General features: G+C 28.9%; 1 protein-coding gene across 1 annotated transcript in view; it reads right to left on the bottom strand.

The window, feature by feature from the left end:
* Window positions 1-21,873, bottom strand: part of LOC107454353 (uncharacterized) — a 31,500-nt gene extending 9,627 nt beyond the window's left edge. Inside the window, exons 1-2 of the mRNA XM_016071525.3 lie at window positions 21,587-21,873; window positions 2,578-3,142 (exon numbers count right to left, since the gene is read on the bottom strand). Of these exons, the coding sequence (XP_015927011.1) occupies window positions 2,578-3,133 (556 nt within the window). The 5' untranslated portion in view covers window positions 3,134-3,142; window positions 21,587-21,873. The remainder of the gene's footprint in view (window positions 1-2,577; window positions 3,143-21,586) is intronic.
* Between the last annotated feature and the right edge of the window lie 2,109 nt (window positions 21,874-23,982).

Here is a 23,982-nt window from a genome sequence, read left to right as displayed (position 1 = left end):
ATTTCAAATCTAAAACTCATAATAATAGCATTAAATAGGATAAAAAAATCAATTCAGTTGAGTGCACAGTAAAAAAAAAACTCCGCACAAATTTAAGTTGAAAGTTACTAGCTCCTTGGGTGCATCATCAGCAAAATTTTTTACCTCAATTCTTACAGTAATAGTTGCAGTGATTCAGTGATTTAACAATCAACTGCTTTGTGGTAAGTCTTGATACTTTTCACCGTAATTTGATCAGGAATTTAGAGCATGGCTTGAATTCTTTCGTAAAAAGAAAGCAACTTTGCAATTTAACTACTCTAAAACTAATTGGAAATTTAAACAAGCTTATTTCCAACTTCAGACATAATAGTACATGGTAACAAAATATTTCAGAATTCTTCGCGACCTCTATTTCAATTATTTTATCTCAAAATACAAAACATTGATTACAAAACGTTATAAATGAAATAGGCTTAGCTCACCTTCTCACGCTGAATTAAAATTCGCAAGGCAGTTTTTGGATCTTTTGATATGATTAAGCCAATTTAATATTCGATTAAATAAATACTGGCTATAGAGGAAACTAGGTGTTGAATGAAACGCATAAGCAAATTATTAAGAGTGGTTACTTTAATGTATGCATTCAAGAGTGAATTTATAGACCAAATAAATGATACTGAATATTCAACAAAGTTTCATGCGGATCCTAATTAATTAACCCTATTTCATGTAACTGGTTGATGATCGTAAATTTCTAATTTCATTGAATTAAACCTCGCTTCTGAAATAGGAATACCTTTCTGGAAGATTATTTTTCGGTGATAATTTAACTATCATAAATATAGCATTTGTTTTTACTATCAATTATTTTTACTAAACATTATGTAAAGATCAAAAATTTATTCAATTATTAGGTTATCAGTTCTGTTTGCTTTTGAATAAAGGTAAGGTGATTTTAAGCTAAGGAGCATTAATCGCACATTCATAAATTTTTAATCTTAATAACTAAGATTTAATGTCGATTAAAACTATTCAAGATACTTTAAATTGCTTATATAAAGTTGGGCCATTATCTATAAATGAAAATGTGAAAGCAATAAAAAAAACATAAGACTTTTAATAATCGACTTTATTATTTACTACGGAACTCAGCTAAATAGCTACTTTGCTCACCAAATCTCACAATTGTTTTGCAATAATTATTTTTTTCATTAATCATATTTCTATTAAAAATTAAAAAATTTCCAAGCAAAAAATCGTATTAACACAGATTTGGTTGCTCAGATTGAGTTTCCTATTCTATTAGAATAAAACTTAAACTTAACATAGGAGAGTTGCGTAAATAGTATCACTTTTTGCAATTAAATTTTTATCACTGACAATTACATTTGAAATATCTTAATAATAAAATACAGTTATGTAAATACTTATAATATATATTGGCAGTACTATTTGTGCAGTGAGTATTGAAAATTAATTGTTTTAAGGTCTTCAAATGTTGTCACCTGCTATTGATTATTTATGAGTAAGTGAATAAGTAGTGTGACGAGAGCAATTGTTTAGAAATGGTAAGAAATGTGTAATAAATTTTTGAACTGTTACAAGCATATTAACAGCATTTTAAGCGTATAAAATGTTAGTGGAACATAATGTAAAGTGTAACGAAGTTCAAGCGTGATTTTAAAACAGCTGCTTGTTAAGACTGCATCTTTTTTGGAAATATAACCAACTGATATATAATTTTCTTTTGAGGTTTTGGGTCAATTGAAGCGTTCAACATAAAATGTATTGGGTACAGATCTGTCTATCAAATCACATTGCTAACCAATAAGTACTAGCTAATGACTTGACATTTATTTAACTATTAAATATGTTTTTAGTAGGGTTTTCAATTTTAAATGAAGTGTTTGTTTTTAATATGTATTTAAAAATTGCATTTTTCTTCCATTAAAAATCCAAATATCTCAGTAAAAACGGGTACATAAAATAAAGAAGTTTATCAATCAAACATTATTTTTAAAATTAATTAAACATAAGTTACAAATGATTACGTTACTGTTCAACTTATACGCGTTAAAAAGCAACCGGCAGGAAACTTAAAGGGGGTGGGGAGAAACACAGAAGGGGGTCAAAGGTAGTTGAAGGGTATAACTCATAGCCAACTCAGGGCGAACCTCTACACGTTTTTTTTTTCCTTTTAATTTGNTTTTTTTTTTTTCGTTTTCTTTATTTAAAATTGCAAACTCGAGGCGCCAAATAGCTTTTAAACTTACAAGTTTAAAAGCTATTTGGCTTCGTCACAATTGTAGAGGTATTGAGTTGGCGCAGCAGATCATGATACGAAAGTATTCCCAGAAATTGAGAAATGGCTTAAAGATTAGAAAGTCTCCCTAAAATATGGGAGATTATCTAATTTTTTATAAATTAATTTTTATGGATACTGACTCTCCCAAAATTTAAGGAGAGTCAATATATAACCTTGTATGTTTATTATTTCTCATTCATGTTTATTATATATATCCTCGTTGATTATGTCTATCATTTACCTGAATCTCAAATATCATTTAAAATTAGTGAAAATATACAAGCCCTTACCTGATAAGGTGAAAAATGGAGGTCTACCTAGCCATGTGCCGTAGTTACTAAGAGCTGAAGCAGCCGTTGTGACAGCATAGTTGGGAAAGGATGATCCAACAGGATGATGAGGAGCAACATCGCCTTGCGTGTGATGCTGAAGATGAGGTCCAGACTCTAATCCCAAAGCAGGAGCCAAATAACTCAATGTCAATGATGCTCCATCAGTCCTGGTGGGATAAAGAGGATTCGGATGAAAAGCTACAGGTGTGGGTCTCACGCATACTGGTGGTCTAGGAAATGGTAAATTTGTATCTTCTTTCATGCGATTGGCTCTGGCAGCCGCTCGAAGAAGAATGGCTGATGTTGGTAAATTGGGTATATTGGTGCGGTTGTTGTTGCCTGTGCTGCCGGAAAGGATGTCATCGATGGAAAACTTGTTGCTGATGTGCTGTGGTTGTGGCGAATGACTACTTAAGGATTCTAATTGCTTTTCTGTAGAAATGTCATCTTCCTGGAGTTTGAGATCCATGGTTGCGAGTTTGGCCACTTGTTGGAAATAAGTTCCTGACGTCATTCTAAAGTACTGGAGGAAAGAAAATATCCAGATTATATATATTTAAAAAGCTTAGATTGCTTAAATAGCTTTATATGTATTAAGATTTAAAAAAATGATTTTTTTTTTTACATATTAAGTCGTTTTTTTTTTTTTTTTNTTTTTTTTTTTTTTGGTTAATGATATGTGGGAAAATTTTCAAAATGGTGAATGTTATTAAAAACCATAAACACTTAGTAAAGTTTAAAATATGAGCCAAATATTTAAAACAAAAGTAATAATGTGTTCAAGTTAAATATTATACCACTTTTTTCCTAATAATAATAATAATAATAATAGAAAAAGAAAAAAAGTTGGTTTATAAGGATAAACAATGTTTTTGAGCTTAAATCAGGATTAACTTTATTTTTTTACTTTTTGAAAAACCAGACCACTACCTTTAAAATAGCTTTTATATATCTATATAAATTATGAGCTTGTATTCTTTTTCTAAAACTGTATGGGATTCTTTTTAAATAGTTATGATTTTAAAAAAAACATACATTTTGGTTATTAAATTGATAAGTGTGGTTTTTTCCTTTTATGTTTTTTCTTTAAATTTTTACACATTTTTTTTAATTATATCATGTTCTAGTGTATAATACACTCAAAAATAAAAATAAAAAAATTTTCAAATTAAAAATTTTGTTCCCGAAGATATTCGAGTACCAGATAATCAGAATAAGATAAGCGTAATTTAATATATATAATCTCATGTTTTGCGATTTAAGCCCATAAACATGCATTTGTACTTTTATAACTATAATTTTATATTTATAATAACAATTTATGCTTTTATAAAATGAAATGTAAAAAATTTAAAATGCTTTTTAAGTTCCAAAAGTCCTTATACTATTTTTTATAATTAGAATTAATTGAATTTAAATCGAAAATAATTATTTAAACTTGCAAATACAAACTCAACTATTAGCAAATGGAACAATTAAGTATAATTTTAATTATTAGAAATGAAAACGATATAATAAAATATAATCGATAAAAAAAATAATTGCAATATTTTTTACTTTATGATGTGAAACTGCCTGAAATTAATATTAAAAGTTTACTAAACCGAAAGAGAAATGTAAATTAACTACATTTTAAATTAAGAATATATTTAAGTCAAACTAATCATAAACTACCATTTTCGAATTTCTACTCATCCTCAAATAGAATAACTAAATACAATCTTAATTACCAGGTATGAAAACAAAATTCCAAAAGAGCCTCGCTTTAAATAAACAATGATCAAAGGTAATAAATTTCTGCAATCTTAACTATCGAAATTGAAAACAAAATAGAAATTAAAAGCATTATTATAGCAAGTTGCTTTAATTCAAACTGTAAGTGAAATCTAAGTGGAAATTTGAATCTTAAATTTAAAAAGCTTTGGTACAAGAAAAAACAATTAATATAATTTTAAGGCTTTTTTGTCCGACAATTTCATACATAAACCATGTCGTGTCTCCGACAACTGTTTAGTAAGTGAAAATGAAGTAAAACAAAATACTCTAAATAAACTAAAATAATTCTAATTAGTTTGAGTGAAACGAAAATTTTTTTTAAATATTCTTCAGGTGGCGTAGCCAAATTTTTCAGCAAAAAATAAGAACTCAAAATATTTTTTTAAGCACTATATACATTTACAAAATGCAAAATAATTTTCTAAGACTTTACATGATCAAGATAAAATAACTTAATTCTGACAAAGAACTCTTTTTTTTGATTTTATTAGCTATTGTAAAATGATCAAGAGATTTTTCAGTTCGATATCAGAGGGTGGAATATGAAGCCTGAAATTGAGAAAATCTTGCAAAATGCAACAGAATTGCACACGAGTGAGCAAGAATCTCATCGAATCCAGCTCACTATACGCACATGCGGACTCACAATTATTTCTTCAAAACTGTAAAATGATTAGCGCTTTCATACGCTACAGACCGACGGTACGCCGAAATGGATTGTGGTGGAATGAATTGTGAAAACGCTGAATGGAACAATGTGAAAAGCACGCTTTTGCATAAAACATGGCGCAAATAGGCATAGTAAAGAAAAAAAAACTCCTTTTCGAAAGAAAAAAAAATAAAGTACTTTTTAAAAACACCCAGTGAAAAAAGCACCTTTAAGGGCTTTTAAGAAACGAAAATCGAAAATAAGCACTTTTTAAAAAAGCTACGCACCATGATATAAACTATTAAAAACTATAATTATAGGCAAAATAAATACTTAAATAAACTAAATAATTAATCACTATTTTGAATTACGACTATTTAACATAATAAATAGATAACGAAATTCTTAGCAGTTAATGATTGAAAACGAAATAAAAACTAACAAGTTGGTTTTAAGTGCAATATAATCAAATAGAGTAAAATGGTATACTATTAATAAGGATAATAAAGCGAAAATATAAACTAGAAGATTGTTAACTTTTCATCAGCTGTGATTAAGCGAAATAAATCACTTTTAACAAAGAAAATTAAAACCGAAAGAGAAAGCTTCAAAACTAATTTTAAAAAAAAAATTAGAATATACCAATACAATCTAAACTATAATTGAAACAAAATAGATAAACTGGCCATAGACTTGAAATAAGAATAAAATAAAAGAGGAAATTATCCCATAATGCTACTTTATCACGCCAACTGCCAAGACAAGGCGCCAGATCAGGCTACAAATGTCCTCGCTACTTTTTGGGACTACTCATTATTTTTTGAATGCTACAAATCCTGAAAATGAGCCACTTTTTTTAACAGAAATATATTTTTTCTTAAATTTTCTCTTCCCATTACAAAATGAGTCTGAAAATTCTGATGTTTCTCTACCTTTTATAAAAGGGACATTATTTTCTTCACAGCCGCTTTAGTTTTGGATTCTTGATTTGTTTTGCTGCGCGGATTCTATAATCTTTCCATATCTGTTTCAAATCGTAAACTCGAGAAATCGCAAAGATATGTATGGAAAAATGCATGGCGAGTATGATGGGAAAATATCTTTAACTCCAACCATTGTTAATCGTTTATCTTCTGGAAAAATAAATCACGTGACCCTTAATGTGAGTTAAAACGAAATATTTAATTGCATGCATTGATTCAATTGCATTAAAATTTTAATTTTTTTTTCTTCTTTTTTTTGAAATTTAGTAGACAAATAAATTTACTTCAAAACGAAGAGAAAACATGGAAAAAATTACAGAACAATGAAAAAAATAACAAGAAACCGGAAGAAAAACATCAAAAAAAATTAATAAAAATCCGGAAAATAAAAGATAAAATCTTTTCATCAGCTCACACGATTGTATCCGTAAAAAAGAGTGCTTTCTAATATTGCTTCAATACAGCCAAAGCAAATTATATCAATACAATAGTGTGAGAACCACTCAAAATAATTAACAACAAATAAAATAGAACGCATTAAGTAAAATTATCACGTAAAAACAGAAAAGAAAATATAAAGAAAAAGCAGAACAAAACATGAAAGGAAATCTTTAAAGCCAGTAGCGAACTTACATGAACGAGAAATTTTTCAAGAATGATTTAAAATATTTTCATAACAAGATTGCCAGATTGCAAAATATGAAACTAATAGCGCAAATTGAGGTAAAAGCGTAAATAGAGGGATTTTGTATTAAAGTGCATTCTTACAGCAGTACAGAAGTGTGTTTGATTTGTTAGTTACTGATATTTTCACACTCCATTGCAGCAGCCAAATAGAATACTGAGCATAATATAAATTTGTTATTTTAAAAGATTTTCGTTATGATCGAAATATAGTTATGATTGTCATATGACAAAAAAAAATCATATAAAATGAAATTCTAACTAACAAAATTGTGTTTTAACTCGAACAAACAATGCTAGAAATTCTACAATTTTCAATCATTTTTTTGTTAATTTCTGGGAAAAATTAAGATTTAAACTAGCAACAAATTCTCATATTAGCTAGCTAGTAGCTTTCTTGACAATGTGTATTTGTTTTCTTTAAAAATAGGTCATTAATAATTACGTACATAATAGCTCTTAATATGGCCAAATTGAATGAAAAAATACTTTGAAGTATTTTCTTTGGCGTATTTAAAAGAGCACTGAGAATATTAATTAATAATGAGATATTATTCACAGAAACAAGTACTTTTACTTAAATTCTTAACTTAATGAAGATAAGTAGGCGAGAATTACTTACAAGAATTGTCAATTCGAAAATGACAGTCAAAAAGATTCTAGTTCTATAGGATGATGGGTAATTAAGAATTGTCGCCTTACTTGCTGCCGACAATCCAAAACACATGCTCACATGTAAGTGTGCACCAATGCATTTGATTTTTATTTTTATTTGTTTTGATAACTTTGAATTCGAAAGCTATGACTCTAAAATAAAATAGAATAAAAAAATATTGAGAAGTCCTATAGAAACATTTTTTTTACTTTTTTTGTAATTTTGAATAGGAATCGCTCATGTTATTTTTTGAACAGTTTCCTCACTGTTGTAAGTGCTTTTGTTATCAGTGCTATGGTTAGTTTAATGAGTTTCTGTTAGTTAATTGTTACTTATGCTTTGCATAATTCTTACTTTGTAATAGTCTGAAATTTCGATGAAAATTCAGTTGATATCGGTTGTTTCTTTTATTAAATAAAACTGCAGTTTAATGTTTTGTTATTTTTTAGCAACTAGTAAACCTTTTTAATCCTTTATAGGGCTGTATTCTCCAGCACTGTTCTGTTAAAATATTTTTGGGGTAGGGATGAATTCATTTAGCTTATTTCTTAAATTAAGGTAATTTTTAACTCCTTTTTTCACTTTGGTTTGAATTTGGATGGGATTTCCAAACTTTTACCTGATGTGAAGAATTGGCCAGAAATCTGTGTGAACAAAAATAGTGATTTTGTCAACAGAAAGGTTGTTTTGATTAGTACGGAAAAGAAAATGTTTATTAGCGTAATATCCCTTTTGAAAAGATACCGAGACGAATAAGCACTTTTGTTATGCAAAATCAATTTATTTTTAAAGTAAATTTATTATTCAAACACCCATTCGCCTTTAACGTTGGAACTGTCATTCCAAAACTGTTGTAATTGTCATTCCAAAATTACAGTAAAATAACAGTCATCTGTCCATCCAATTAACTGTAAAGTTAACTGCAAAGATTACTTTTTACTTTTGCTGCTTGAAACCGTTTGCAACTAGTATGGTAAAAAAAAAATCCATGAATACAAAAGTATACGGTTTTTAACTATTTAAAACTAGCATAAAAATACTAGATTCTTTTGTAGTAAGTAGCTTTGTTGTGCTGCCATCTATACGTGAATGAGAATATCATATTCTAATAGTTCAGGGTCACAAATTGGGAAGTGTAGGACATATGTTGAATGGAGGAAATATCGTGCTGTCAACGTTGGGCTATATAGTTTTAATTTATTGCTTTAATTAAATAAGCCTATATATATCTATCTATCTATCTATATCTATCTATCTATCTATCTATCTATCTATCTATCTATCTATCTATCTATCTATCTATCTATCTATCTATCTATCTATCTATCTATCTATCTATCTATCTATCTATCTATCTATCTATCTATCTATCTATCTATCTATCTATCTATCTATCTATCTATCTATCTATCTATCTATCTATCTATCTATCTATCTATCTATCTATCTATCTATCTATCTATCTATCTATCTATCTATCTATCTATCTATCTATCTATCTATCTATCTATCTATCTATCTATCTATCTATCTATCTATCTATCTATCTATCTATCTATCTATCTATCTATCTATCTATCTATCTATCTATCTATCTATCTATCTATCTATCTATCTATCTATCTATCTATCTATCTATCTATCTATCTATCTATCTATCTATCTATCTATCTATCTATCTATCTATCTATCTATCTATCTATCTATCTATCTATCTATCTATCTATCTATCTATCTATCTATCTATCTATCTATCTATCTATCTATCTATCTATCTATCTATCTATCTATCTATCTATCTATCTATCTATCTATCTATCTATCTATCTATCTATCTATCTATCTATCTATCTATCTATCTATCTATCTATCTATCTATCTATCTATCTATCTATCTATCTATCTATCTATCTATCTATCTATCTATCTATCTATCTATCTATCTATCTATCTATCTATCTATCTATCTATCTATCTATCTATCTATCTATCTATCTATCTATCTATCTATCTATCTATCTATCTATCTATCTATCTATCTATCTATCTATCTATCTATCTATCTATCTATCTATCTATCTATCTATCTATCTATCTATCTATCTATCTATCTATCTATCTATCTATCTATCTATCTATCTATCTATCTATCTATCTATCTATCTATCTATCTATCTATCTATCTATCTATCTATCTATCTATCTATCTATCTATCTATCTATCTATCTATCTATCTATCTATCTATCTATCTATCTATCTATCTATCTATCTATCTATCTATCTATCTATCTATCTATCTATCTATCTATCTATCTATCTATCTATCTATCTATCTATCTATCTATCTATCTATCTATCTATCTATCTATCTATCTATCTATCTATCTATCTATCTATCTATCTATCTATCTATCTATCTATCTATCTATCTATCTATCTATCTATCTATCTATCTATCTATCTATCTATCTATCTATCTATCTATCTNAAACACTCGTTCACTCGATGAAAAGACGCTGTGAAGCTGTCTTTAAAAATAAGGGTTATCCTACTAAGTATTGATTGTGTAAGTATCATTTAAAAAAAAAATGCAAATCTAAGATAGATCTTACTATTAGTTGCATAACTTTTTTTGTAATACAGATATTGTAATACTGTATTTATTAATAAATTCTACATTAAATTACCTTCAATTTGATATGTAAACGTTTGTATTTAAGTGAAAATTAATATATTTTACAAGCACACAAAGTTGAAAAACATGAAACTTTCAAAAAATGTCCACACTTTTGGCCACCACTGTATGTTTATATTTGGCAATATATAGCCTATATTCATATCTGGTAACATCTAATCTCTCGCAGTCTCATTTTTTTATTTCATTTATTGATTAATTTTTGATATCAAGTCAAGAGCGGGTTTATGAAAAGATCTCGATGGACAAAAAATATTTTTTTTTACAACAATGGATAAATAGTCAGAAATTAAAGCATAAAAAGTCGTTAAAAAGCCATTATGAATAAATTGGAATTACGAAAAAAACTCTTGTTAAGTTTATAAATAAATATATCTCTGATTTCAGATCGTCGAATTTCAACTCTGCTGTTGCATTTCAGCCGGCTATAGGTTTAATAATTCACGAAATAATAATTGAATCTTAATTTTTAATCCTTTGTACTCCTTGGATAATTTTCTGCTGTAACATAAATGTAACATGAAGCAAAAGAAGTGAGAAAAATTCGTACAAAAAGTGTTAAAACAGCAATAATTTTCGAACGAATTGTAATTTCGAAAAAAATAAATAGTGTTAAATTCATAAACCATAATTACTCTCCATCAGAAATTTCAACTCTGGAGTTGTGTTTTTGGGTCCTACAGAGTCACCCGAAAAATACGACTACAGATTCAGGAAAAATTTACAAGAAATAGTTGGTATTCTTCTTAACTTTGCCAAAAAAGAACTTTTACCATATCGAAGAGTTTACTGCTCTAAGTCATATTGTTTATTATGATGTATTTTACTATTAGTTTCTTGACGACGCTGGTCAGTTTAACCAAAAACAGCGTTAACAAGCTCTTGCTAAATAAAAAAAGTGGTTATCAAAAAGAACAATTTTGAATTATCCCAAGTACCATAACTGTTAAAATTACCAATTTTTTCGGTAGAATTACGTTTCAGGTAATAATTATCCAAATTTACAACCTAACACCATGATTACAAATAAATGTTTTACTAATAATTTTACTAAAAATCACTACTAAAGTGCTACTGTAAAAATTACCGTGCTTTTCGGTATTTCCCTAGAACCGAAATGCACGGTAAACTTAACCATATCCTGGTAGGTTTGCCCATACTTACGCTGATCAGAGCCCTCCAAATATTAAAACACTGGTACTAAAATTTTTATACAGATATTTGGCAACTCACTGCCTTACCTTTTCAATTTAATATTCTGTGAAAGGAGATCCGTCACGGAGATTCTTTTTAAAGTATAATCGGAGAATAACTTTTTAAAGTATAAAAGGTGAATTTTGGAATTTTCTTTTAGAAATTTGGCCACCAGTTTTTTCAGTTTTCTGAGGACGCTGGTCTATTTAAGCATACTTTTTCCCCTCAATGTGCGATAATATCGTCTTAGAATAAATGCACTTAAACATCATCATGGTAATTGCGATTGTACTCAAATGTATACTTAAAAAAAATTTAAATAACAACCGAGTATATTTATCATTATTTACAAAACGTGATAATAACATGAGAAATGCTGACATGGCTCGGGGTATTTCTTAATCGTCATTAGTCGCACCAAATATGAATTGTTCAACGACGTTCGTTGCTTTTTTTGAAAACTAACTGTTTTATAGTATTTCAATACTATTTAGAAATTACATTTGAAACAAATAGTTAGGAGAATTTCCTAACATACACTATTATAAGTTTTAGTGTTTGGAGCCACAAGAATTTTAGATCCTTTATTCAAACATTTACTCGTAAAATTAATAAAAACCAACAAAAAAGGTTAGAAATTGAAAAGAAAAGAAAAGGAAGAAAGAGTAACAAAGCAGGTAAAAGGTATGCTACAATATAAAGATTATATTTATTTTTCTGTGCATGCGTATTACAAAAGAACTACTTTAAGTGCTCATATCTTGCGTAATTTTAAAGAAATTCTTCTAAACATTTAAAGCAATAATTTTGTAATTAATTTTAAACAGCTCCAAAAATTTTGTTTAATTTTATTGAATTATGGGGGTGGAGTTACAGACCATGTCAACCGTCATCTATGAAAAGGTACCCCGACATAGAGTCGAGTTAACATGTCTTATATACTAGTGAATTGTAGTTGTAATTTTGTAGTGGTAGATACGCTACAAGATCTTCTGCAAGAAACACCATTTACACAAATGAAAGACAAAAAAAGGAAACATCTTATAAAAAATTCTTGGAAGTTTAATTCTTGAACCGCATTTGCTATTTTCGAACAATTTAAAAGCATCTGAAACATCCAAAGATTTAATTTGTCACTGATTAAGTAACTTTATAAAAATATATGCAGCATTGAATGAAATATTTTTTTAACCATAATTCCGTTTTACCTTTTCATTTATTCATTTTTGGTAGCTTCAAGATACAAATCATAAAAATGCAAAGGAAATAATGGAAATAAATACAAGAAACATATAAAAAAATTCGTGAAAATATTGAAATCTTAAAAAGGAAAAAAAAAGAAAAAAGATTATTATCACGTCATTGCAATAACCTGCAGCGCATGTGCCACTCATAAAGAGGTGAAATATGTGTCAGTCACGTTGATTTTTAATTTGTAATAAGCTGCGCCGAAGTATAATCGGTCGTAGCTCCTAATTTGTTTAAAACTATTTAAGTATAGCAGATTAGCAATTTTTTTTCTTCCCAATAGTATTAATGTAACACCAAGGGAGGTGTATAACAAATTTGAAATACTTTGAATCGATAGTGTTCAAATAGCAAGAAAACTAGATGTTAAGTCGTTTCTCTCGATATCTTTCTTGGAATTCACTGAATATTGAAATTTCAATTGCACGACAGTATAGAAGTGTCATACATCCAATGCAAGTGCTATTATGTATTATTATTTCTTTTAATAATTGGAACACTAGCACTAATTATGCAAATGTTCCACTTATTAAAAAATTGGGATTTTTTCATATTTTTATGGTTCTGTAGAGATTCATGAAAAGTCGGACTTCTAACGAACGGACTTCTATTTTGCGAATTTCTCTATATTGTGAACTTTTTCTAAGAGCCAAGAACATTAGGATAATTATTTCTTGAAATATCTTTTTCATAGCGAGGTGAAATCTCTATTCAATGGACTTTTTCTTGTACCCATTGTTTTTTCTTCGTCATTATTTCGCGAAATCTTTTAAAACATTCACTGAGAAAAAAAAATATGGTTAAAATTATCATAATATGGACAAAAAAGAAATCAAAGGTATTTTTTACCGAAGAGCTTTGATAATGACTTTTCTATCACTCTTTTCCTATTTACCCTTGTTATGCTAGGGGAAATTATATTAGAATAAGAAATAATTAACAGTTATCTAACCCCTATCAACTCTTTAAATAAACTACCAATTTAAATTAGCCGTAGAAGTTTAAACAGATTATTAACCTTCTGTTTGATAAGAGGTAAAGACATCAAGAGGTTAAAATTACCAAATAAAAGGTCAAATGTTTGATAGTTCTGAAGATCATTTTAGTAATTTTATCGTGATGCTTTAGAACATGGCATAAAAATCCTTTATTAGGTTACATTTACTATTGAGATTTGTATTTATTATTAAATGTTTTGTAATAAGAACTATAATTTAGAAAAGTAGAATTTCCGATAAACTGTAACAACAGTGAAAGGCAAAATTACCATATGAATGGCTTAAATACAGTAAATTTTGGTTTAATTCTTAGAATTGTGGTTTCTTTCGTCGGAAATGTCTTTACCATACAAGTATGGTGATTTTGTCATTATTTTTTTTCTCCGGGTTTCAAACTGATTTCTTCTTGTAACACATTTTATAGTGAACAATGTCCTTGAAACGGCTCACCTGTCGTTTAACTTACCAAGAGTAACAAAATCCTACTTACTCTTTGCATTTCATGGTCAAATAGCAACATTTAGGCTGTTTACACGAAGCTTTTTAATTGTGAAGATAAATAAAATAAATAGATATTAGGGTTTAATATGTGTATTATTATTTAAACAGTAATTAATTACCTTTTCAAATAAATCAAGTATTTGTGATTTTAAAATATGTTTTGTGTTGTTTAAAGTTCAATGAATTTTTCTTATAAATTCTTTTTTGTTGCAGGATTTAAAGACCTCATTAAATAGTAGCCAATTACATGACTTTTAGTTGAAAACCAAATAATAAAATGAGTAATGTTTCTTATAAGGCGGATTAATATGCTATAATACTATCTAACTGCTCAAGAAATAATTTATTGACAAGCTGGCGAGAATTTTCTATATTTTAAATTTTATTAAAATCTACATTCTTGAAAATATATATTTTCATCAAGGATAATTTTGGATTCGGTGATATATATTTTAATTTATTAGCATCAATGAGAGCATATCATCGAAATGAACATAGAAAAAAGAAGGAAAACTCAATATTTTGAAAATTACTAGGAGGCTCCACCCCCTGCGCACTCTTCGCCCTCTAACCCCCGTAATTGTTTCTCATTCATCATTTTTTTGATCCCCCTTAAACGTCAATATTTTTTACAAAAACATAAAACTTTTTATTTTCGAAACATACAATTACATTGTATTTTAATATATCTCGTTAATATGCTAATCGTAACGAAATAGACAACTACCGAGATTTGCAAAATAATCATCTGTCCTTTTAAAAAAATTTAACCTTAAGAAATACATCACTCTTTTTTAAGTTTTTATTTTTTATCATTCATTATTTTTTTAATTTTAATCTAAATATTGAGACTTATATCTGCAACATCTCTCAGTCTCGTTTTTTTTTTTTTTTTTTTTTTTTTTTTTTTTTTTTTTTTTTTTTTTTTTTTTTTTNTTTTTTTTTTTTTTTTTTTGGACATTTACTATAGCACGAGCTAATAAAAATAATTAAGAAAAGATCGCGTGAAGGGAAAAATAAGCTTTCAACAACAACTGATAAGCATTAAATATTTAAAGCAAGAAACTGAAAATGAAATTCATATAAAAGCACTTAAATTTGCAGTAATATTAGAACCAATAGGAATTTCGAAAAAAGCTCTTGTTGAAATTATAATACAAATTGGTCTTTAAGCAGTTCAACTTAGTAGTTGCATTTCAGCGAACAGTAGATTGACTAACACGTCTTTTTTTTATTACAAGTTTAAAAATTTATAATTTTGAACTAATTTTTGTATCGGAATTTTTTTTTTTTATACCGTCGTATTACTTTCTTCTAAATACCTTCGTAATTTCGAGTTTCTAAGTCTTATAGATTTCGTGAAGAAAGGCAAAATAGAACGTAATTTACAGAGCAACGCTACATTTATTTATTTTTTTATTTTTATTATCGTCGTTGAACAGCAGACCCAATTTTATGGGTCTACGACTACTAATGTTTAACTCGGTAGCCTTGTAATTTTGAACCCGATCCAGAAAACAAGGGAACTCCTGGATCGAGTATTGGGAGAAATTCGCTTTCGTGGAAGACTTTTTTGATGGAACTAACCCGCATTTGCGCTACACGGAGAGGAAGACCACGGGAGAACCTCCCACGGTTAGCCTGGCGGCAAGGAGACTCTAACCCATGATCCGTCTACCACTGAAGATATTTCACAACCACACTGTGGTCTGTGCAAGCCAGATGTGGAATTCGTATCGACTGGGACTCGAACCAGGTTCGCCGCATTGGAAGGCGAGCGCTCTATCGCAACGCTACATTTACAGAGATCACGCCATCAATGAAGCCCAAAGCGGTCAGAGATCACAGCATCAATCAAGCCCAAACTTAGTGGCCAAAAAGTACCGCCTAAGTTTTCCTATAGTATTAAAGCTATCCAATACACAAGTTTTACGCGTATTTTAGGGTGTTTGATATCAACTATTCTACTTATATATCCAAAGAATAACATGCATAAGATTATATATTGAAAGTATTTAAAATATATAAAGCTTTAAACTTTAAAATTTTCATAAATTCACGTAATTTTTTTATGGTCTCATAATTTTTTATGTCGTCAGATCCACGAATTGCAAATTAGAGAAATCACTTTTTTGAGGCGCTTGAATCGCATCGCAAACAGACTCGGTTTTTCTGTTTTAATTCAGCGATTGGTACTAATTTTCGAGTATTTAAAATAGCTATATTTTTAATGTCATATATTTACTAAATTACTACGAATCTCGTATCACGTATACGAGTAATCAAATTTTGACGCGCTCGATTTGTAACTAATTTATCGTAGACTGCGTGATTTTGTGGATCCCTTTTTCGATAGTATAGCAACAAGTTCCGACGGTTTTTGAAAATCCCAATTTTGATGATATGAATGGTGGGGAATATTTGAAGCGACAAATTTGACGATATTTGTTAGTAACTTGGCGAGCGTTGTTTTTATGCTAGCATGCTCAAAACATTTATTAGCTCAAAACATTTATTACAACTAGACTGTTGGATATTTACTCCACGTTTCTCAGAAGTCATGTCATGTTCTCTATTTTACAATGCCGGTATTATTATCATTTTCAATGACAAGGGATAACGGAAAAAGAACATTAAAACTTTTTATAAATGTATTTAACAAATTAGAAACCTTATTTAATTAAACTAGTTATTTTTATTAAGTTATAAAAAAAAAGCTAATTTTTTTTTTAAAAAAGTTATTTAGTAAACCAAAATACAAACAAAGTTTTATGTCATAGAACAAGTTCGCTGTTTCCAAATTCATAATATGAAAATTAAAATAAAGAAAACAATAGATTAAAAATAATAGATTAGAAAAGATTACATCAGTTTAAAACACATTTTATTGTAGCAAAAAATATCAAAATTATTTAAAGTTCTGTGTAAGTTGTATCTTGAAAGATATCCTTATTAAAAACATACCCCACCTAAAACATATATAAAACGTATAACATAAAACATGTAACATTTGTTGATATTGATTTCGTTGTATATACATAATTGAAAATGAATAAAATGGATTATGGTTTTCCTTAAAATAAAAACTTTAAAAAACCTCTATAAATGCTAAAAATAGTTATGAGGGAAACATCTTCATTAACAAATTTTATTATTTTGATTAGAAAATCACTTTGGGAACACTAATGCATTTTTTTTTTAATAAGCGTATGGCCTTTTCATAATTTATTCAATCTACTGTTATTAGGAAAATTAAATTTTTTTAAGAGAAAATTACTATTTCTTTTTTATTAACATTTTACTTTAAGTAATTTCATAAAAGCAAACAAGTTATTAAATAAATAACGTATTGTTGATTGGATCTAATTATAATGGAAGGTTTAAAAATCATTACCGTTTAAAAAAAAAGTTCAAGCTCTAGGAACCCTTTTTACTCCACCGCGGAACTCTTGAGAACGGCTGCGTTAGATAAGAAATGATGCAATAGATGGTTCAAATTTTGTATAAGAAGAAAAGATAAGTCGCCAAAGTAAATGATGGCAAAAATAAAAATGGTTACGAAGATATTTTCAAGCCATGCAATTTATCTTTACAGTTTATGTTAATCAAAGCTGGCATGGAAGAAGATAGTAATTATAAAGGTATTAATAGTAAGAAATGCGACAATCATTACATAATCTTCAACTCTAAGAAATTTCAGTAAAACCAGTTAATTATTCAGTTTAAGATCTCCCTTCTTTGTCAGAAGAGCCAAGTGCCGGTAATTGTAACGAACTTCTAAATTAGCAGAATTGACTGCTAATTATTTATAAGTTCATTATATAAAGCTTTATAACTCAGTTTCGGGGTATATACCCCTTTTGTGGTGGTTAAATCAACAGACTACGGATGCAAAGGTCCCGGGTTTAAACCCAGCCGGCCCTGAAAAACGCCTCTCTCGCATTCCCTCAACATTGGCTATCACGGACAAAGAACATGCAGCTCTTTCGCTCCTTGACAGATGGCAGCACTATCCTATTTCATCTCCATCTTGGCTATTTTATCTTATTATTCACTATTTAATCCACAAGTTGATAGAAATTTTCTGAAAATTTAGAAAATTTCAATAACAGTAAAGATCTTATCGCTGAAAAAAATAACTGGGAATTTTTATCAAATCACTTGGTAAAAATTACGAGCACAAGATTTAATGAACAGGAATGATGTGCCCTGAATGGCGCAATATTTTTATGAATTCTAATCATCACTACGAGTTTTTCGTGACTAAACTTACTGAATTTGCTACACTTTTGTCTTTGAAATAATGAGAGGAAAAGGTAGAGAAATGAGTTATTAAACGAGCAGGGTAGAATACTTATCCATGAGCAATGCAGGGTTATAGACAAATCATTTACTACAGAATAGGCTCTTGGACTCAGGAGCTGGATTTCTGGGAATCGTTTCATATTTTGTCTAAAAATGACCAATTGTTTATTTAATGAACTTTCAATCATTCCTACAGCTGATATTTTCAAAATATGTAGAAATCTTTCTTTCTTTTCACCCCGTTTGTTACGCGTTCATATTTGCTATACCATCCTTCACTTCGCTTTGTGTATGTTCTCGCTTAATATTTCTTCATTGGTCAATTTAATTTTTTCCATACTTACTTCTTATAGCAACTAGATTTATTTTATATTTCCTTTTCATTCTTTGTCATTCCTGACACTGATGATAGAACCGAATAATCTGTTACTTGAATTTATTTATTCGTGCTTATTAAGCATTTTCTACATTTACACTATTATTTTAGTTTTTAAACTATTTTCAAAAATGTCATTGCTATATATTGCCGTAAGTGATCGGCAAAAAGTGTCCCAATCACAAACCGTATAAATAGATTTATGCCCGTAAAGCTGTGATAACTATTAAAATATAGGCTCAAGCATAAATTTTTCTTGTAAAATACATTGGCTACTAACCGTGGGTTATAAACCGTTATGATCGCAAAAGTAGTCTTCAATTAGGTTTGATTGTTATGACTTATTGACTAGCATGATTAGTTTCCTACGAATTGAATCAATATTAGATTACTTAGTCAGTTTCTTGAAAATTGAATCAATATACAATATTAGATTGCGCGATTAGCTTCCTATAAATTGGACCAATCGTGCCAGATTGCGAGATCAGTTTCCTATAATTGAATCAATAATATTCGATTACTGGATTAGTTGCCTATAAATTGAATCAAAATTATTATACTGTAAGATCAGCTTCCTATAAATTGTTTCAATCATTAGACAGCGAGATCAGTTTCCTACATTTTGAATCAATCAACGGGAATTAAACGGGAGATAAGTTTCCGATAAACTGAATCATATTGGATTGAGGAATCAGTTTTCTTCCAATAGCTTGAGAAAGTATAAGATAAAAAGTTGTGAGGACGAATTCTTTGTGGAAAATATTGCTATTGATAAGAGGACATATAAGAAAAGTAAGCATTTATTACTTCTTTGTTCAGAATTGGAAAGCAATAAACATAGATAAAGCGTGAAGTAACTAAATGCTAAATAAATACTAACAAATGCTAAATAAAAATATATATAATATTTAATCATAGATTTCTGATGGAGCTAGCGCTCGGATTGTATTAAATCTATTTGCTCAAAAATGACAGTTGAATTAAAAGAAATGAAAGATGCTTATAAATTTAAATTCAATGAAATACAAACTGTGGAAAAATATAGCAAAATGGAAAAAATATACGATATGTTAGCAACAGGATATATATGTAATATTTCATTATATATCATGTTATACTTCATTATATTTCATTATTAACCATATCTTGATGTTTTACAACAGTTCTAGAAATATTTAATATCATTTTAAAATAGTAAATTTGAAATACATCTTGAAAGAAATGAAAAATTAAATCCATATTTCAGGTAAAGATTTTTACCTACAAGTAGGTACCCTTCTCGGGTGCTTCTTTGTTAAAAGAAACAATTAACTTATTTGTTTGTTTATTTTAATATTGAAGAATTAAATAAATTGTTTTGTTTCATTCATCAGTCTATTTTAAAAACTTTTAGTAGGTAAATATACAGGATTAATGAAGTTTATATGATAAATTTTTTATTGATGAAATAAGGCGTTAATTGCATATGTAACATCAACTCACGCGAAATTTATTTTAGAAGAAATGAATCAAAAATGACCAAAGATGCCACAAAAAGCTGAATCATTCAATTAAGTACCCCATGAGTTAAATTGTTGTTTGAAAAGGACTCAGTTTTCAACTCTGTGTCCATTGATTTGTACAGTATCAATTTATAAGATTAATCAATTTATAAGATGTGCTTCAATTCATAAAATCCTTTTTTTTAATTAAATGTTTTACATGAAAACGTATAAAGAATGCAGATAGCTACCTTTTATTGGTGATGAGAATTAATTTTATACCAACTATGTGCAAAAAGTCTGGTAAAAAGTATGGTCAAATTATGGTAAAAAGTACTGGCACCCTGAGTAAAATCCATTTTTACCATGAAATTTTCTACCGTAGTTTTTTACAGTAGTGTTTATTTAACTACATTGATTATGCAGTAAATATTACTGTATAAGAAATTGTATATCAGATTTTTAGTTCTTCACACTTTTACCGTAATTTAATGCGGAATTTTTTTTAAAGTTTGCAGTAATCAAAATAACATAATTATTACAGCAATGCATTCTGCATAAAATTTTATTCCAAAAAGGAAAAAAAAATTCTCAATTATTTCGATACAAGTTTGCAAGTCGTCTATTATTTCAATCAAAATTATCAAAAATAAACAGTAAAAAAACTTTAAAAAATTTTCTTCTTCTTTTATTGAAAAATCACTTCCTAATTTTCAAACAATTAACAAGATAAATAAAGTGCATCTAATGGGAAATAATAAATAAATAAAGTAAGATAATAACAAATTAGTTTTTATAATATTTAAGTTTTCTTTCATTATAAACAAAATAATTCACTGTAAATAAATAATATCTTTCATTATAAACAAAATAAATTTGTTTTTAATGATTGATTTTTTTTAATAAAAAGCACCTTTTAAGATTTCTAAAATACTATCTTAATTTAAATTAATCAAACTTGTATAAAAAATCGTACAAAAAATCGTATTATTCTTAGGTAGGTTTTCTTACATTTTGATTTAAATGTCTAAACATTGATTTTTTTTTCATTGATTTTTTTTCCTTTGAAATAATTATCATGATTGATTATCAAGATTTTCATACAGAAATATGAATGATTTTGATTATCAAGAAATGACGAAATATAAATAATAAATTATAAGTTAACGAATTTAAAAAGAACATGGTCTTGTAAAATAGTTAAACTCTCTAAGATTGTTTCCTTTCAAAAGTTAATTTTCACTTTAATAAAACTTCTTTAAAAAAAAATTTATTTCTTTATGAGAAATAAATAAAGATTTTTAAGCATACCGACTTTCATTTTTTCGAGCAAAATAATAATAATTAAAAAAAAAAAAAAAACGTATGAAAATTAATTCTAAAATTATCTCAGATTTAATGGATAAAAATACAAACTCACCTTCTCCAAAAATCACTTCATTTCCTCAATAAATTTCAAGAACAAAAACAAAAGTTGTGCGGAAAATTCCTTTCCTGAAACAGAAACCAAGCAAAATTCCGGAAACAAAATACACTTGGAACGCTAACACCCGCGGCGACCCCTTTGAACTCGTTATGATCTCTGAAAGCGAAGCGTGTTGCTCACACCTAATTTACCGCTAATACGTAATCTCCTCACCGTTTACAAGTTGGGGTGGAAATTGTCAATGGATCGAAACTATCCAAACGCCGTTTCCCCGTCCCCCATTTTTCCGGCAAGTGCGATTTTGGCGGCCTAATTGCCCAGAAGAGCGCCACACCGGAGACGACCACGCCCCTTAAAGCGCCAAAACGCCATTTCGAAAGACACGCCTCTTTTTCTTACCTTCCACATTACAGCTATTTACTTTCCTAGGTTTCACTGTTAGTACATGCCGGAACGGATTCTCATTGGTCAACTGAGTGACGGCTGCTGTTCCCCAAAGTGTTGGCCACCCCCCATTTCAAATTTCTTGAAGGGTTGTGGGAATGAAAGTTTGTAGTTGACAGTTTCGTTTCTGAGAACTTTTAACTATTTAGTTTATGGAGTAATTGAGCAGAGAGGAGATATTCTCAATTAAAATTGTTTTAATTAGTTTTTGTCGATTGCTAAATAGACTTTTCAATGCCTTAATTGTTTTAGATAAAGGAAATATGGAAAAGATTTTTAAATTATACTTAGTGAAAGGAAAGATAAAATTTTAAAAATTAAATTGAAGCCAAGTTTAGATTCGGATTTTTAGAGGTTAATAATCGCGAATTAACGCTTCGGGATGATTAGGATGAATGTTTCATATTTTTTAATTAAATAGAAGCATTTTGCCTTTTATTTATAATTCTAATTAAAGCAGTCTTCTAAGAGAGCGAGCAATTTATCTTATTCCTTTTCATCATAATCAATGACACAATAGTTCAGGGTGGGCTTTGGTCTTCTTCAGAACAATTCCTCTTGAAGTTCTCTTTGTTACTTGACAGTTCAATACCATAATTGTTTTGAAATTCCTAACTCCTTTTACCACCTGGAAAAAAAATTATTTAGAAAATTTGGTTTCTGCAACAAAATTTAAAAATAAGTAATTGGCGCACTTTTTTTTGTGAGAAGTGAGAAAAAATATATGCGTATACTTTTTTTTATCTGAGTTTTGACAGTGATTTTAGAAATGTATATTATAGGTCGTTATTACGAAATACCTAGTTTAAAACAAAAATGCTTTTTTTTTCAATCCGAAAACATAAGCACCATCAACATACTTACAAATGTGAAAGTGACCGCCTTTGATCTCTGCGCGTAGCTGTAAATGCGTCAGATACGAGCTGCAACTTATATTCTGATATTTTGCTCCATTGCTGTCACAAAGAATTTCTCAAGGATGTTGTTGTGATATTCAGTGCATACATTTTTGTCACCAAGATGAACGAAATGGAAAAAAAAACTATTCGATTCAAATTAGAGGAATAAGGTGACCATTCTTGTGCTCTAGTTCCCAAATGGTGTTCCGCGGAACCCTAGGGTCACAGGGGTTCCGAGAGTTAGAAGAACATTATCACTTACGAAACCCTCAAATAAAATTTATATCCAATTAATTTTTCATTATGTATTTAATATTTTATTTTATCTTATAACCGTCGTTGAACAGCCGATCCACTTTTGAGTTTACAACTATCAATATTCATCTCAGTATTTATGTAATTTTGAGTCCAATTAAGAAACTAAGGAAACTCCGCATTGGAACAAATTAGCCTTCGTGGAGGACTTTTTGATACAACTAACCGGCATTTGCGTCACACAGGGGGAAAACCACGAAAACCTCTTACGGTTAGCCTAACGGAAAGGGTACTCTAACTCATAGTCTGTCTACCATTAAGAATACGTCAGCACTGTTGTCGGTGCAACCCGGGTGCAGAATTCGTATCGACCAGCCATCGCCGGGATTCGAGCCCGAAGCATCTCATTGGGAGGCGCGAACTCTATNTTAATACTGATAATATATTGGATTTTTTGTTAGTTAAAAATAGTTAAGTAAAAAATGTTACAATTGACCCCACTCTCCCCTACTTAATATTTTATTTTATCTTATAACCGTCGTTGAACAGCCGATCCAATTTTGAGTTTACAACTATCAATATTCATCTCTGTATTTATGTAATTTTGAGTCCAATCAAGAAACTAAGGAAACTCCGCATTGGAACAAATTAGCCTTCGTGGAGGACTTTTTGATACAACTAACCGGCATTTGCGTCACACAGGGGGAAAAACCACGAAAACCTCTTACGGTTAGCCTAACGGAAAGGGTACTCTAACTCATAGTCTGTCCACCATTAAGAATACGTCAGCAC

The sequence above is a fragment of the Parasteatoda tepidariorum genome, chromosome 3 (assembly GCF_043381705.1).
Source record: "Parasteatoda tepidariorum isolate YZ-2023 chromosome 3, CAS_Ptep_4.0, whole genome shotgun sequence".
Lineage (NCBI taxonomy): Eukaryota > Metazoa > Arthropoda > Arachnida > Araneae > Theridiidae > Parasteatoda > Parasteatoda tepidariorum.
Note: the sequence above shows the minus strand (reverse complement) of the source record. Positions and strands in the feature narration are given on the sequence as shown.